This window comes from Idiotropiscis lumnitzeri, chromosome 4 (assembly GCF_059441095.1).
Source record: "Idiotropiscis lumnitzeri isolate Australia: NSW breed Sydney's pygmy pipehorse chromosome 4, RoL_Ilum_1.0, whole genome shotgun sequence".
Classification (NCBI taxonomy): Eukaryota; Metazoa; Chordata; class Actinopteri; order Syngnathiformes; family Syngnathidae; genus Idiotropiscis; species Idiotropiscis lumnitzeri.
The window spans coordinates 9,966,849-9,984,656 of NC_142394.1; the positions used below are offsets into that span (position 1 = coordinate 9,966,849).

At 39.9% G+C, this 17,808-nt stretch overlaps 1 protein-coding gene across 1 annotated transcript in view; it reads left to right on the forward strand.

Moving 5' to 3' along the window:
- Positions 1 to 10,995, forward strand: part of tsc22d3 (TSC22 domain family, member 3) — a 29,845-nt gene extending 18,850 nt beyond the window's left edge. Inside the window, exons 3-4 of the mRNA XM_088294039.1 lie at positions 8,996 to 9,047; positions 9,587 to 10,995. Coding sequence (XP_088150165.1) covers positions 8,996 to 9,047; positions 9,587 to 9,844 — 310 coding nt within the window. The 3' untranslated portion in view covers positions 9,845 to 10,995. The remainder of the gene's footprint in view (positions 1 to 8,995; positions 9,048 to 9,586) is intronic.
- The last annotated feature ends 6,813 nt before the right edge of the window (positions 10,996 to 17,808 follow it).

Consider the following 17,808-nt stretch of genomic DNA (forward strand, 5'->3'; position numbering starts at 1 on the left):
AAAGTCTTCAAGTAACTTTAGATTGTGTGGATCTGTGTGAATATTTACATGTGAAAACGCTTGCTTGAGGTCTTACAGCAAAGAGTCCTTTGCAGTCAATCAAAGCTCTCAATGGTGTTCTTCTTATAACGTGTTAACAGGGTGACAGTCTCCCCCAAAAGTAGGGCTCGGATTCCGTGAGAGAACGGTGGAAGAATAAGCTTCACTTTTGTTTCAGATGATAATTAAATATTCCATGTGACAGTTTAATGATCCTGTTAGTTTCCCACGACGGTACTTCGTTCATACTGCTGGAGAGCCAGTGCATGGTTGCAGTATATATTGTATGTTATGCAGAAGTTCGATAACAAATTTTTAGTCACCGAAATTCCATTAAGATTCCCTTTCTTACTATCATTTTGTCCTTTTTTTTTCAAGCCAAGTCGTTTATGCTATACATAACACTATATATGTACACATTATAGGCACTCTACTGTACCAGGACAGTATATATATTTACTTTACATTTGACATTTGAAAAATGTGCATGCATATTTTATAGATTTCACTATAATAATCAGTTCTTTAAGTGAGAAAAAAAACTTGCTGGGTAAATTTGACAATGGATAATAGATCCTTTAATAAATAAATGAAAAAAATAAATAGATAAATAAATGCCGTGTGATCTTCAACACCGCTTATCCTCTACGCGGTAAATTAATAAATAAATGCATAGTAGAAAATAAATGAATAAATAACAGCAGGAATTTGTGCTCTATGATACAATGATGGTGTAATTAACTTGTGGATTCTTAGCATCCTAAATTAGCGATTGAATATGATTTTGCAATGGCGTGTTGATGTTGGTAACAACAATGTAATGACAATAAAAACTGGGATGAGGTAAGTAGAAATGAGGAAAATACAAGTCAAGCTAGCTGTCACGCCACCATGTGGGCTATTATTGTATTACTAAGGGTATTGTATTGGTGTCAATGTATTAGTTGATAAGCTTTTATTTTGAACGTAGCCTCTGCATTGGTGGTATGTTACATGTATGTTTGCAGCTTCCTTGTAAACTACAAACGATCCCTTTGCCGATGACGTAATCAGCTGAGCATGTGACAGGGACAAATGCAACCGTGATTGTGCATCTGTATGCACCCAAAGGCGAAACACGACCTCAAACGTGCCAGACTAGACTTGCTTTGGCACGATAATGAAGTTGCCCCCGTTATTACGCCTAGCACAAGGCCGCCAGTTTACCAAAATAGGGCCTATTGTGTTCTGCGGGTTTCTTAGTAGTCCTGTCACAACAATTAAAAAGATGACTGATTTATGATCTGGGTCATTCTTGTTGAAAGAGAACAACATTGTTTAGTTTGTAGAGATCAGTGGAAAGCCGACTGCAGGAATAATTATTTTTGGAACGCGGAGGTTATTACGTTATTTGAGTAAGTCCCAACATATTGACAGAGAAGTGTCTGATAGATAGACATTTGATTTAAGCAGTGAAATTGTTTGATCAATTATTTTTGCTATGAGCTTTGGTCGTTTTTGTTTTTATCTGTTGAACAACTAGTCATTTTCTCCATCATTTGGGCTTTTAGCACAAGGTGGAGTACACCCTGGACTGATTGCCAGTCTATTGCACAGCTCATAGGGGCAAACAAACAGTCCCATTTCCATTCTTACCGATCTCCAGTTCAGGCTTCAAAAACCAGAGGAATAACCCAAACTTTTTAATGTACTCAAAACCAACCAAATAATCATGAAAAAATCAAAGAAGACAAGAAATGTTAGTTTAGAAAGAGCAATGGCCTTTGGATTTTTCTTGCAGTACACTTTTTTGATGGCGTCCATTGTTCACAATATACACTTTGCTTTATTAAGTGCTTCTATTACTTGAAACCCGGCCTAAAATTGAATATTTTTTAAAACTGCCAAAAAATGTAAATAATCCACATAGCCAGCGGTTTTTCCAGCTGTCAACACATTCAGTCCCCTACGAAGTAACCGCAGATGACATTATCTGCATTTACCCATGGGAACGCGGTCGTTGCTTCATACACACGTCGCAGGTGACAAGCAGTCAGCTTCATAGCTCTGCAGGCAAGTCTGCTTGAGTCTGTGGGAATGTTTGCAGGAGTTAGCGGGGCACCAAAAATCCCCATCTGAAAAGCTCACACATGCTGGGGTGTGCTCAAATGGGAACGCGTGGCCGACTGCATGCAAACAAACATAAGTAAGCCCACAAACTAGCGTACACATACAGAGGGCACGGCACCCTCCAGAGTTTGTCCCAGTTGTTTGTGACTCGGGTCACACAGCTGCATGCTCGACTAAAACAAGATGAGAAAAGCAGGGAAATTAAGGGTATAGTGGACTTGAACTGGAGGGACAGCAAGATAGGCCGTATCGAATCAAATGATGATAGATGATTATTTTGAAATCCCTTTGGTCTCAAGAGAAGAATATGTTTACAAGAATTGTGCCTATATGCATTTCCTGTTTGAAGCCATGTACATGATTGGCCAGTGAATTCCATGTTTTAAACAAAATTCATGACTTTGGAATGCAAATTGGCTGTTTATTTGCAGCACTTGTTATTGCTGAAGCCTTGACAACCGAAGCCACAATGTTTGCTTAGCTAAGTGACTTCTTTGCATGAATTTAACCAGGAATCACTTGTGTGGCTCCGCGACTGCCATTTATGTCATTTTGGGAAACACTGGCAATGTACAGCCTGTCATTTACGCTGGATGATTAACTAATGTGTGTATGTAACCAGTGACGTTGCAGTAAACATCAAATCTGAAAACTATTGGGCTGGACGCGTGGTTTTTGTCTAAATCAGACCTAGGCGCATCCGGCCAGGCCACAGACGACATTGTTTTTGTCTAAATAGATTACAAATAATATAAAAAAAAGTTGAGGTTAGCATGTTGGCATTCCAATTTCTCATATGACCCTTTTGCAAAATTGATTGGCCACCCATGATCTAAATCAATCTGAGGTGGATTGTAGCATTTCTATTTTTGAGTATAACAAGCAATTTGTCTTGGGGTTCAGTAGAGTATGTACCCGTCAGTGTCCGCATTCCACAGCCGAGAGAAAGTCCATTTAGATGTCTACACGCAATCTCACCGAGTCCCAACAGCTGAGGTCCACAGTATGCTGAAGGAAAAGAGGAAGATGAATGCCGCCAGGTGCTTCTGACCCAGCTAACCTTTTGGTCTGGGACTTGATCCAGCAGTTCTTTCGTAGATGCCATGTAAACATTTTATTTCTCCACCCAATCACTCAGTTCATTGAATCCAGTATGCTTAATATTTAGTTGCTGCATTATTAGAATTTATTATTGAGAGTAAGGTGCATATGCCTCCCCATTCTGAGGTTTGGTATTCAAATATCTCTTCAAAACTCAAAATTGTCCACATGTGTCACCTTGAGAGTGAATGGTTGTTTGTCTATTAGTTCCTTCACTCTCGCCCGCAACCTTAATGAGGACAAGCACAATAGAAAGTGAGATGGACGATTTGGATGTGAGCAAATATATTGCAACAAGCGCCCTGCTCTTTGAATGGTAAAGTGACTCATGACAAGTCAAGGACTTTGACATGACTTTTAACAGTTCCCGGCTATTAACACCGCACAGCCAATTGAGCATATGCCTCCTGATATTTTGCAGCGCACCCATTGGATCATTAGTACGATCACTTAATTGCTTCCAACTTGGCCAAAGCCATTATCTTTGAGAGTTGGCCCCTGCGTGTGACGAAAGCTCTATTAAGACAGTTAGACTGCTTGACGTTGAAGTGAAAGTCATTTTATCGTGACATAACTGGGCCACGGTTTCCTAATTGTACATTCGTATTAGTTAAATCAGGATCTGCTGTTGATTGGTTCCTTTTGTATGAGTACAAATGAATTATAGGTCAGTCAACCCTATTTGCAGTTCAGACCCATCTGTATGCCGAAAAAGAATAATATATTATAACGTAAAGAGGCTTTGTGTGAACACCGGGGACAACCGAAAAGCAATATTTGCACTGAATCTTTGTGTTCAGGGGAGTCGACCAATCACGGTGCAATCAGAAATCATCAAATTTTACTCAATTTGTCCCAAATTAATATAGTCAGTATATTGTGAGTATATATTTATTCATCGATCAGTGCGAGTTATCGATAGACATAAAAAAGATCAAAAGTAAATGTTGTAAATGTGCAATAAAAATGTGTATTGGAAACACTTCTCTAAAGTTACAATGGCAGTGACGGACAATATTTATCTAATTGTACACCGGTCTTGCGTGAAATACAGAAAGACATTATTGTCAAGCAAACCCGTTCCGAATTGCCCCTTTTTCACAACAATGCAATACTCCGTATGGAGATGAATCGCATGTAGACAACGGGTTAACAGCACCACTCTCAGGCAAAATCCCACTTGTGTATAATTTAATATTTCCAACATTTTCCCTTTGGCTGAGGAGTATTTGTATGGCATGTAATAGCAGCCTTTTGTGGTTTGTAATACATGTGAAGTATCAATTTACTGGCCTGCAGCAGGCTGCAGCCAATGGATAATAATAGAAGAAAACATATTAAGTAATACATTTTTGTATTAAAGTAAAACCGAGCTGCTTAGATGAAGTCAAACGTAAACTCTTAGCTAGTGGTTTGTGGAGCAGGGCGCATCATCGGAGTGCCAGTACAAGCATGGTACGCACAGTTATGACGGCATGTCAAAGATGTTGCCTGTTCTCAATTGTGCCATTGTGCCATTGTGGGAACAAACAGCAGTCAAAGGATACTGCCTTACTTAGGGGCCACCATGGGACAGCGTCACACATGCCTCTCTGATGCTAATTTACCGCAACGTGCATCAGTATGTGCCCTACACCTGGCGGAACCGCACCATAGATTTGGCTGTCACTTGCAGCACTTTGGCTATCATGACAGACCTTTCAGCTACTCACCTCCTTACTCACCAAGTCTGTTCAAGAGGCCAGATCGGCGGTAAGTTGTGCGGCAGATTATTGATGGAAGTGTGTACAGCTGACAGTTGTTGACTGACACTTTATGATGGTAGTGATAAAAAAGTGTAAAAAAAATGTTCAAGTTCAGAGGATTTTGGAGCAGGGCTGGGCTAAGGGTAATTAATAGCGTGCACTAAAAGATTGTAGATAATTTTGTGGTTGAGCCAGATATTGGAAACTTAAAATGAGTGATTAGGACTTCCTCGACATTCTGACTTAACAACATTGGTTATAACTTAATTTGAGTGCTCTCTTTAGACAGCCCTTGGCAAGCCTCGAGGCTCTCCCCACTTGAGCACGCTATGTGCATTGCTACTTGCACTAGGACAGGTGGAAATGGAAAAGAGATGTTTTTCGGATTTCTTTCTGACGTGAAAGATGATGACAGTGTGCAATCGTGGTGTGCATGCTTTTTTTTTTACTGGCTAAAAAGTGCTCCTCGAGCTGGGAAACTGGTGTTATGGTTTCGCTCAAATCGTCCTCAGCTATTGGTGAAGATGAATCACAGTGTTATACAACCGAGTTGGCTATAGCACAGGAACATTTGATGGAAAGGGTGGCCCATCATTTCAAGCTTTGCACACACCAAACATAGACCGGCTGTGAAGTTTTCCGCAGAAGTATGAGAGAATTTAACTGCGAGTGTCATGTTAACAAACACACTTATAAAATGTATTAATTCATTTTTTTTTTTTTGTATTCAGTTGAATCTGACACATGGGGAATTGCTATGACCCAGCGAGTAATTTCACTCTTTCACCTCCCAAGCCCATCAAAAGTCAGCCCTCACACTCCACTAGTTAGTTCTGCAGTCCTTTTTTCTGCTACTACTGACATGGCAAATCTATGCATTGAGGAATGTATTTAATTTTGCAGAGCTCCATTAGGTGAATTGCAATTTTACTGATAATCTGCATGAAATGGTACTTTTCCTCCCAGTAGTCCTGGACAGTTGTGGACTGTGCTCTACTGTAACAACACAATGGGTCCTCTTTTCATAGACACCCATGTGCTTGGTGTAAAAAGAGTGACAACTGTATGTGCTGTGCCTGGGCCAGTTCAGTATAGCGTGTTTGGTAGACTGTGCTATGCTTCAAAAGGCATTTGGGTGTATGCTATTGCACACCCGTGGCTTATCTGGCAATGGTGGCCAAAAATACACAATAGTCTAGATGAGCTAAAAGTGGGTCTAAGTTGTGGTGCAGGTGGTGTAACGCGTTTTGGTGTATTTGATCGAGGCGCTGGCAGACTGATTCAGGCTCCACGGACACCTGTGCTGGCTGTCATCAAATTTCATTCATGAATATGACAACAGCCAGTGATAACTCCCCCAGCATCATTGTTAGAAATCAATCAATGAATTAATTCTTATTATGTAAAAATATTTTAATAGCACCCGCCCTCACCCGGGGGTGGTGACAGTGGGGCTGTGCTGTCACACTGGGATGCACAATCCTGAGTGAGTGGAAATATATATATATATATATATATATATATATATATATATATATATATATATATATATATATATATTGAACAACTACATTTTTACAAAAACATATTGATGAAACAATATATTTATCACAAGCAAATCAATAAATCAAAATACAGATTCAAGGGACATATTCAAGGTGTTTGTGTGCATGAAAACAGGCTGTGTTGCACAATAATTGTGAGAGCACATGGTGCGTGTGTGCGTGTGTGTGGGGGGGGATGCAACAAGTGTGTTTTTTTTTTCTCCCTCTGTGGGTAACATGCACCACTAAAATCGTTTTGACACTCTGCATGAAGGTTCGGTACTATTGCATCACTCAAAATAACGTGTGTAAAAAGGTCAAGCATGATTGACTGATTCTTTTGTTCGACTTAACATGTTAGTGCTAAATCCAAGTACCATATGGCCGGTCTGCATAAATACCCTATGGAAAAGCACCTACCGGAAAAGCCGGAAGTTTTTAATTATGGATTACCTAAATGCTTCATGGAATTTTCCAATGCCCTAAAAACGCGCTATATCACTGTCTGCACGTTTTGAACGACTTGTTGTAATCTACCATTTGGCCACTAGAGGCCCATAAAGAGCAGATACGCAGAGAGGGGAAATTCACCTCCTCAGAATGGAAAAGTACCTTCACGTTGCACTTGGTGGTGCGGTACTGCACATTCTGTTACAAACAAGTTTTGTATGATAAACTGTGGGTGTGACTGGGGGGGTTGTTTATCGCTTTCATGTGCGCCCTCACGTTTGAAACAACTAAGTAATTTTATGTCAATAGCAAATGACATCTAAGTCCTGTGTTGGCGGGTCCAAAAAAAAATCTCATGATTGCCTAAACTGCAAAGAGTGTGCAGATGAATTAATAAATAACATCTAATAGTGCATTGTTTGGAAAATATCCATTTATGTCATTGCACCATTAAAATTGCATATGCACAGGCAATTAAATAAGTAATTCTCAAACTGTGTTAATCACCATTAGTGGTATGTGCGCTCTCTCAAGTGATGTGTAAAGAATAACAAAGAAACCCAAGTAAAGTTTCGTTGCATTTAACTTTTCAATACAATACATTTACGCATTTCAGGCAAAGAGTTAATGTTGAAACGGTGCAGAATGGTTTAATGCATTTAACGATTATCAAATACTTTTAAATATAAAACATCTGCTTCATTTTTCATTAACAGTTGGGCTTATTATTCCGGTGCTGTAATACTGGTTAGTAAAGCTGGTAATACTTAGAAACCGGGTATATTTCTTTGGGTGGTACTTGGTGTAAACAGTCTACAAACCACTGAAGTAAACGCACACAGTTGACTGTTATAATAGATGAGATTTATTTAGAAAAACAATCAGTTATGATGCATCAAAAAATTGTGATCCAATGCAGAATCCCAAAAGTTCCTTCTATGCAGAAAAGAATACTTAAATTTAATTTGATTGAGACTGTCAACAATATCGGTTTGACCGTGTTTTTGAAGTTATGCTGTTGAAAACTTGGCATCATTATCTTTGTAAAGGCAATTACATTCCTACCATGTAGTAATTTGAGTAAAATGGCGTTTCATATTTTCTCCCCAGTTTATATGTAAAAGCTACCACGGGATTATTTACTATTAACACGTGTTTTTTAATTAAAGATCGAGTTTCTGCAGAGAACAGAAACGCACCACCCCAAAACTGGAGCCATCAGCTAATTTGACTAAATTATGCATGCGTCATCTGACGTCACGGCACAGGGCGTTTATATAGCACTCGGTGGCAGAAAATAGCACAGCACAGCAGACAGTCGCTCAGCCAAGAAGCGAAGCTCAAACAATCTCGACACCGCACTTACCCTGGCAGGTACCGAAGTGCATCGACGGAACCAAAGCGGACTTACTTATATATTTTAGTGGTAGAAACGACTCGCAAACGTGGCGAGAAGCATTTTCCAAACGAGTCTGGCCCTGACCATGAGCACGGAAATGTTCGCTAAAACGTCAATGGAGGTGGCCGTCTACCAGCTGCACAACTTCTCGATATCTTTCTTCTCCTCGCTACTCGGGGGAGACGTCGTGTCAGTCAAGCTTGACAACAGGTAAACATCATCCCGATGTACGCACGATCCGATTCGAATTCGGCGACCATGAAGAAAATGTTCATGCGTGCCGCAAAAATTTTTAAAAAAAAAAACACCCGAAATCGCCTTAAATCTCAGCAATGCTCTTTTTTTTTTTATACTTTTTGTTTATTTGGCATTTGCTCACAAAATAACGCTGCAGTGTAGTCCACAGTATGTGACCGTTGCATAACCGACATGAGAGAAGCCAACCGACTATGCTTTGTTGTCGGCAGCGTGTTCTTGGCCGTTTTTGTGCTGTAACGCTCCGTGCATTTAGGAAGCACTGAATCAAATGTTTACACTTCGAAGGAGGCGACTGTTTTGTGGATTTCCAAGTTAACGGTTTATAATTTTTTTTTGTCTCTTTCCTGCAGTGCCTCTGGTGCTAGCGTGGTGGCCATTGACAACAAGATCGAGCAGGCAATGGTAAGCTTGCAGCAAACAGACATGGATACGCACACACGCACGCGTACGCACACAATACTTGAAATCAAGAAAGTGCTTCATGTTATGTAATGATGCAAAGTTTGCTTACTTTGGTCGACCTTGGACTTGTATTTTCATTACTACTTACTGCTCCTTTTTAATGAATGGACCCAAACCTCCCCAGCATGCATAACACATGCATGAGTTGTTTTATTTGAATCATGCGAGTTAAAAACATGTTTTAAACTGCCATTGTTTAAGATAAGATAACCTTTTTTTTCTTTTTGTAAACATGTGTCCATTATCCAGTATAGGCACTTGAGAACAGATTTCTCATTTGCAATTCTAACCTAACCGCAGACAGCAATGGAACATGGCTTTTATTAGTCCCACAATGAGGAAATTCATTCATCATACAGTATAGCCATTCATCATCATCATCATATCGTAATACGCATCCCACAAAATTGTACATGATGATGCTGCAGACAGTCATGAACAATTTGAGCTGATCCACCTCTCTCCCCTGGATGTTGCAGGACCTGGTCAAGAACCACCTCATGTATGCTGTGCGAGAGGAAGTGGAGATCCTCAAGGAGCAGATCAAGGAACTGGCGGAAAAGAACAACCAGCTTGAGAGGGAAAACTACCTGCTCAAGAACCTGGCCAGCCCGGAGCAGCTGGAGAAGTTCCAGTCTCGAATCCCGACAGATGTTCTCCTTCCATTGGACAATCAGAGCGTGCAGGTGATGTCGGAACAGCAGACCTGCAGCCGCAATACGGGCTCTGCTGTGTAAGTGGCTCTGCCTTGGGGCGGGCAGAGCCACTGTCCCTTTTCAGCAATGGACCTCCCATGTTTTTTTGCGCTACAGAATTGCTGCCGCTGAAAAACTGTCGTGGCAATGATGGCATGGCGTTGTGGCCGCAAATGCCCGATGGGACAAACACTTGACTCTGATAAGCACAAAAATTCCAACCGGCGCTGTGTCAGGACTGTCCTCTGATCCCGTCCAACTTCGCGCCATAGTGTCTTCTCGCAGACACCAAGCGCTAAGAATCAAGAGCAGGCCCACTGGACAAAATTGAGCGCTTGCTTTCAGACGGAGGGTTGCCAGCAACTGTCCTTTTGCTCTCGATTGGGCTGGTCCTGCCGGTGCTAACTTGGAACGTGTGAGTGCAAGTGAGGCTACTTCCTGTCAGCCCGCCTAAGATGTTTCGACAAGCGGTGAGCCCCCAGTTCATGGATGAGTTCGAGATCTAAATGCAAGTTTCAAGGATTCCCAGTTCCACATTAACAAGGACTTATCTCCCGTGTATTACGTGTTGACGTACATTAACAAAAATAATCAACAGGATGAGCAGAGGTGAAGCTTCGAGCTGTATAATTGAGCGGGTGAACTGATTCATAATCTGTTGTCTGCAGTTGGGGCTTGCTGCTCATGGGGGGAATTCATCCTGCCATATTCAGCTTTTTTTTTTTTTGTAATTGTTTATTTTTGACAAAATCAGTTGTTTTGTAAAATAAATGCTCTTCTGAGATTGTTTTCCCAACACTGAAGGCGTAAGGAGCATCATCCCAGGGTGAACAAGCAAGCAGATTGTATCTGCTATGTTGTTGCCCCGATGCCAATTTCAAACGATGGCATAACGACAGTGCCTGTATGTAGAACGAGAGAAATGGACTCCTATCGCAAGCTCTGCTAATTTTTGTTGTTTTTGAACTACCAAAGACTTTTTCTTAACCACAACAGCAGAAAGAAGAGCCAACAACAAGGACCATGTGTTAAAATTTCACAGGAGAAGTCTTGCCTCCAGTTAGTCCGAAAGGTTTCTGTGTTTTGTAAAGATAATGGTATTGTTGCTGTTAGGTATCCAGAAAACATTTGTTTGCTACCCTTTGGATACAACTGCATATTTGCAATAAACCTTTATGTTTACATAAAGTAAATACTGTTGTGTCTTAATTTCACCCATGTTGGTGCCATCATTTAGTTTTGACGTTAATGATATTTTTCAAAATTGTATTCTGTTGAAAGAATCTGATCCCAAGATTAGGTAAACAAGCTAATTAAAAAAAAAGTGGTTGTGTAGAACTACACTGTAAGCTGACCGGTTTCTAATATTTTAATACTTGTCTACCAAATTCAGATGCCAGTTCGAAACGCCTTTGTGATAGCAGGCGTATAAAGACGCGCAATAATTGTGTTGCTCAATGACAACTATTGACTAAACCGACCATTATATTGGCCTTTACATATTGTGTAAGACCTCATTAGCCTATTGAAATATTCAGTGACTCGATAGCCAACGGACAGTAAATTGTTAAATTAAATGATCAGTTTCCTATCAGCTCTTGTTCTTGCATGTTAAATTTTAAAAGAACATCATGTCCAGGGGAATTGAAGAGTGTAAACATACTGGCTTCGTTTTGTGCAACGGACTGTGAAATCAGTGCCATTCACAGCATCTGTTAAGGCACAACAAACCGTGCATTCCTGGTCGTCGGAACGCCATCGTGACATGCTTGGAAAATGATGCGGATTTGTAAACAGCTTTGCGAGCCACCAGTCTGTCTGACAATAAAAAGCATGTGATGTGTAAAACGCAGGCTGGTGACGCAGCACACCATGAGGCTTCTACTTGAGACAAATATGCTTTCATGAAAACAACTTTGCACAGACGCACATTTCACAACGTGATGGGGTTAAGTCTTGGTGAAAACAATGTTCCAAACCAGTCGTTGTTTCCAGTGTGAGAACCCAGGTGGCCACTAATGATAGTGTCCAGTAGATTGGAATCCTAGTAGTTTGTCCTAGCAGCATTTTCCCCCAGACGTATTGGCAGCCAGTCAGTGCAGCCCATGTGTAACTTGATATATTGTGGCTTTCCTACACAGAGCTGTCGTCCATCAAGCACTGTGAGCAGAGAGACTTGACAGCAGACTTTGACAAAAAAGAACTTCCACAGATCAAATCACACGCCAGTGAACGCAATGTTCTTATTTTTCCTTTCCGGAGCAAAACTTGTGTTTTTGTGACAAAACGAATGAGCAACTCCAGGTCCTTTATTTCCAAAGAGAGCGGATGGATTATTTGTTTAGAGTAACAAACAGTAGCAGTTGCTGTCTACCTATTCGTCAGGTTTTATTTGAGCCTCCGCAAACCAGGAAGTAGGTTGCTAACCAACAAGCGGTCAAACACGCAAGTATACTGGCGCAATCTGCAATTGTTTTTCACTTGTGGTGGAGGTCTGCGTCAAAGTTGTTCTTGTTTTCTTAGAGCTCAAGCTCCCCCAATCATTGATAAATTGACATTTGTGTGTAGTAAAATTTGAAAAATTGATTAAACACAACTTTAAGAGCAGTGTGAATTTCTGCACATGCTTAAATTGGCTGAATTATAACATTTGTTTTGTTTTTGTATCCAAAGTAACCCCACGGATGGTAAAACTGCTAACATGAGCGCTGACCACGCTGGTCCACCAAACACTGAATTCGGTGACTTGGGTTGCCATGACAACACTATTGATTGTATAACAGAGTATTATCAACATAAATGGAGGAGATCTTGAACAATTTGGGCTGCTTTTAAGGTAAATACAACAAAACATACACGTCCGCATTTGTTTGGGGTTCAAGGGATTTTTATTTTTATCCATGTACACATGGCGCTAACGCAAACCTAAGGGGCTTGTCTGCATGTTAGAAGTGATTCCATGCATTGCGTGCAAAATACTTCCCCTCTGCTTCTTTGTTAACAGACAAATGATTCTAACTTTCCATGTTACACAACCTAAATCCATGATAACATATTTGTGTTATGCATTGATTTAGGTCTCCCGTTGAGTTGTATAATTTGGGTCAATGTGGTTGACTTTTGTAGAAACAAACACTCCATTGAAGTTTGCCCACAATCAAGCAGAAAAGGAAAGAGTTTGTTTTGGACTGGAGGGATTACGTAAGAGAAAATAAAAAAGGCTACCAATCACCATACCCACATCTGTTTCAGATGGAAATTCTAGCCTTATGCTGGGATGCATTTGCCTCAATGTGGTTAAGTTTGTATGCAGTGGGAGAATTTAGTCTTTCAACACAACTTTTGCTTCCCTTGAAAGGTCACTGTTGAAAAAAATGGAGCACAATGAAAGAAATGTCAAATGTTTGGCGACACTTTGGATGCAGATTGCATTTCTTGTAATATGAGCAAAGACTCGGCAAAGGTTCTAAGAAAAGCAGATCCAAAGCGTTACAAATGATAGCTGACAGCTGGTTACATAATAAGAAATTGTGCCACGATTGCGCTCTCGAGTTGAAGATGAAGGGTCACTGCTTTTAACGCGTCAATCGTCTTCATTAAGAGCTCCCTGCAAACCTGACAGGGCTGTTGTGTGATTTGAGGTCAAAATGCCTTTAGTGTCATGCGTTTGTCATATTGGTTTAGCATTTTCACCCCATTGGGTTTAAAATAATTTAGGTTAAAGCGAATACAATACACATTCTCCATACACATTTTCTTTGGTCAAATGTTATTTTGCATTTAATTTACAATGTTAAATGAACATTTTTTTTTTTTTTTTGCTTTCAATGCAAAGTTTGGACAAAGAGGCTGTTGCAACACAGATGGAAAAAAAGATACTTTCCAGACACTTCATCCAGTTGTTTCAATAATTCAACTACAATAATTTCTGGGGTTTTAATTTCATAATATCTTAATTATGCTGAGAGCTGCCAGTTTTATAAAGTTATCTTTCAATTCCACACAACTGCAATAAACATTTTGTTAAATTAAGCCCTCGCTTATGGTTATTGAACTAGTTTTGTAAAGGCTGAACTTCCAGTTTTCTTCTTGCAATTTATATTATCTACCATACATCTTCATGATGACATCTTTATTCACTATAACTCTTTAAGAAGGCATTAGGCAGAATCCACATTATTAACATTAGAGAGGACATCAACGGAGGAGGCGTGTTGTGCTTGCACGCACTCTTTCTGCCGCAGCACTGATTTATGGCTTACAACTCAACATGAGCATCTGTGACTCACTCATTTCTACATTGGGAGTTGTTTGCAAAATCCCACGCAGGACTAATCCCAATGAAATGAGGACTAGAGTATACTGGATCAATGTATTGGGTATGCGGTCCAAAACATCCACTAGTGTATGATTTCAGACACAATTTTGATTTTTGAATGTCGAATGTGTAATGTTACAAATGCTACTGGCCGTATTTTAAGTGATTCTCAATCTGTGGGTTGGGACCCAAAAGTGGTCTCAGCCAGCTAGTAAAAAGTTCAGCGTATTTGTGTTCAGATTGTTTTCCCCACATGGAACATAGGTAAGTGACAGAACATGTTACTCACCGAGCTCTGTCGTCAGTTTACTCCTCAAACAAATATTGTAGCGTGCAACGCAGCCTTTGGCTCATGAGAGTCAAAGCTAACAATATGCCAGTGGCGGTATGGCCAAATTCATTTTAAACAACATTTTAAAAATATAACATCATATACATGTTTTTTCAATCATTTATTCTTGGCCCCCCAAAAAAAGCTTCATTGTTTTTAATGTCCATAAAGGTGTGTCACGAACTTGCAACAACAGGAAGATTAGTGTCCTCGGGCGACAACAGTTTCGACCCACTGGTTGAAATGTGATGAACATGATGAATCAAAGAGAATTAAGTCTAGACTTTATATGTCCGAGGAATTGGCAGCAACAAAAATTGCTCCCTTCAAGAGACATTAAAATTCAGGAATATCCAACTTGGAGCTTATGATGTTCGTCAAAACGTTACAGTTAAACGTAACCTTGATAGGAGAAAGAGTAAATTAGGATAAAAATCTTTGTCATTTTATAGTTTGATAATTAGAATTTTTTTTCAAAACAAATTGTGTGAAATGGTGAAATCTAGAAAAAAAAAAAGCCAAAAATGAAAAAAAGCCGTAAATGACAATCAGTGTACCCTGATTTTCACCAATTTGATTGTATTTTCAATTAGAAAGTAGACTGCCCTCGACGTAAAAACGGGAACATCTTCATTTCCATCTGCACACTGGACACAAGGTGAGCACACGCCAATGCATGGACACCTACGAGTCAATTTCTATTTCCACAATGTCGAGCACTGTGTGCCTTCATTTTAAAGGCAATGAGAAACACTAAAAGAGAGATAAAACCACCCCAACGCAACGCATATATTGTATTTTGCTGGAAGTTTAAAAACTTTTTTTTTTCGTCTCGATTTAGATTTTACAGAAGAGTGCTGTTTATTAAATGTACTGAATTATGATTTTTTTGTGGGCCGAGCTGAATTAAAATGATTTCAGTGGAGAAAATTGATATGCTCTCTTACGAAACAACCGGTAATTCAACTTGTAAATCAAGGTGCCAGTGTTTATCTACTGTACTTATGGCTGGCATTATCACTCTGACTTTATTGACACGGAATGTAAGACTGAAACTCAGCTTTTTTCAACAAAAATGCTCTCATCATCCAGTAAATGATTTGTTTAACCTTTTCATCTTGAGTTGCAACTGTTGCAACTATTACTTGTTCGCAATTCAGTGGCTTGGAAGGGAAGCTCAAGTTTGTTTGTATTAAAAGTGATCAAAGTTCCTCATGGAATGCGGACGTCTCATTCATAACGACAAAAGGTCATAAGCCACTAGTTCTGGATTTACGGCGATACTGCCGTCTGTGGCACGGCTGCACAGGAAGAGCCTGCCGCATAAATTAAAGCCTCTCAGACCCTGACCTGACTTGTGACACATGGCGGGTCAAAGGGCAGGTTGTTGCATAAGCTGTACATACAAAAACAAAATGAAACAAAAATAAGCCCACGGTCAACCATCACAAAAGCTCTCCTTTCTTTTAAGCAAAAGATAGAATGGATTTCCACCAATCATATCATTTGACATCTTCAAAATGTTGTTTTTGTTTGAACAATAACTAGTTGGAATGTGTAAATGTTTATGGATACATGTTTTGCCTCTTTGGACACAAGTCTTCTTTTTTAAAATACCGTCAAGAGTCTCATTGTTGGGCCTTGCTTGAAAGCCTTAAGAAGGGGAAGGTTGCTCAGATTTCAGTTAACCTCTTGCGCTACACCATGACCACAAAGCATCTTTTCCAGTGACAACTTTATAGAACACGTGCCTGCACGGCATTTACAGCCATTTTATTTTCTGGGGTTTAGCAGTTATTTGGTAGTACATGGTGACGAATGATTACGCAACCACTCCCTCGTTCAGTGTGGTGCATTTGTGCGACTGCGGCCTTTTAGTGATAAACATCCGTCAATCTCTGTTCCACTTTTAGCCCATTCCCTCAGCTTGTCCAAGCAGGAAGTTAAAGATGGAAAAAGAGCAGGAAATGAACTCCAAACAACCTTTTGGTGGGTATATTTGTTTGTTGAGGATCTTCTCTCCACAGGCCAAAATAAGATAAGAAACACATTAACACAGATAGTAATCCTTGCAAAGACTGCCTTTTAGATTTAGAAATGGGAGCACCAGCGGGGAATTGTGACACACTCTCAAGGAAAAGCATAAGTTCTGTCCACGTTTAAATTATTATGCGTGCTTCACACTGATACAACAGTCTCTGCATGTCAGGACTAAAACACCAGCAATAGAAGGCTAAAAGGACAATAGACCAGGAAAATAAAACCTGGAAAAGTATCGGTAAGCCAGATATCGCTTCGTGGTTTAGGGAACTGTCTTCTTGCTTACTGTTGGAAAAAAAAATCCTTACATTCATTAAAATGAACAGGAGAAATTGCAATGATGATTTATTCACTATATTAAGAACCATGATCGATCTCATATGCTAAATGAGCCTGCAGCGGAATAAGGGCAGCCGCTACATAATTCTGTTGTTTCATTCTGTAATCATTGACTTCTTTTTTGGAATTACATTGTTATCAGTTCCATGTCTAAAGAGCAATTTGATCCAGGTTAAAAAGTTGATCTTTAGCACATTTCTTAACCTATAGGGCAGTGTCTGGTACAGTGTTGAGACATCAGGAAGACGGCAGACAGAATAAATATAAAACCCTGTTATATAGTTACTGTATAACAAGTGTGATTAGACTCCTCCCATCAGCACACATTACATTGAAGTTAATGAGTGATTAGCGCAAATGGGTCTTTCGTCTTTTGTTCCATGCACATGTTGAGTGAGACTTCAAGGAAGTACTTGAGAACAGACTGAGTACAGTTATCCAGCATTAACTGATTCTCAGAATTTGACAGTCACTTGTGAGGTGTAACCAATCGCTTGACGTCTCCAAAGTGATGGGAAGAGTCGATTTTTACGTAATGTAACAACACAACTCCTTCTAAACATGCAATTCATTCTGGCACTCTTTGAACTCAGGTGAAATTGTTTTATGATCGGTTGTTCCTACAATACAATACAATACAACTTCACACCATCAAAACCATTACACTTTGACTTGATTTGAATTCCAACAATATGACAATCAAATTAGTGGCGGGAGGCTCGATCCAAATCTTGATTATATCGATATCAAGTCAGTGTTCAGATCGCTACTGGCTCCTTTTTTGGTTGTTTCCAGACAGTGAAATGACTGTTTTGTATATGTACTGGATTCCCTTAACACTAATATTTTTTATTTCGCAATCAACTGTGCCCTGATTATATCCTAGAGAGAGAGAGAGAGAGAGAGAGAAAGAGAGCCCTAATCCTGATTTGCTCTTTGTGCTGACATCGGTGAGCATATTTTACATTGATTTGTACG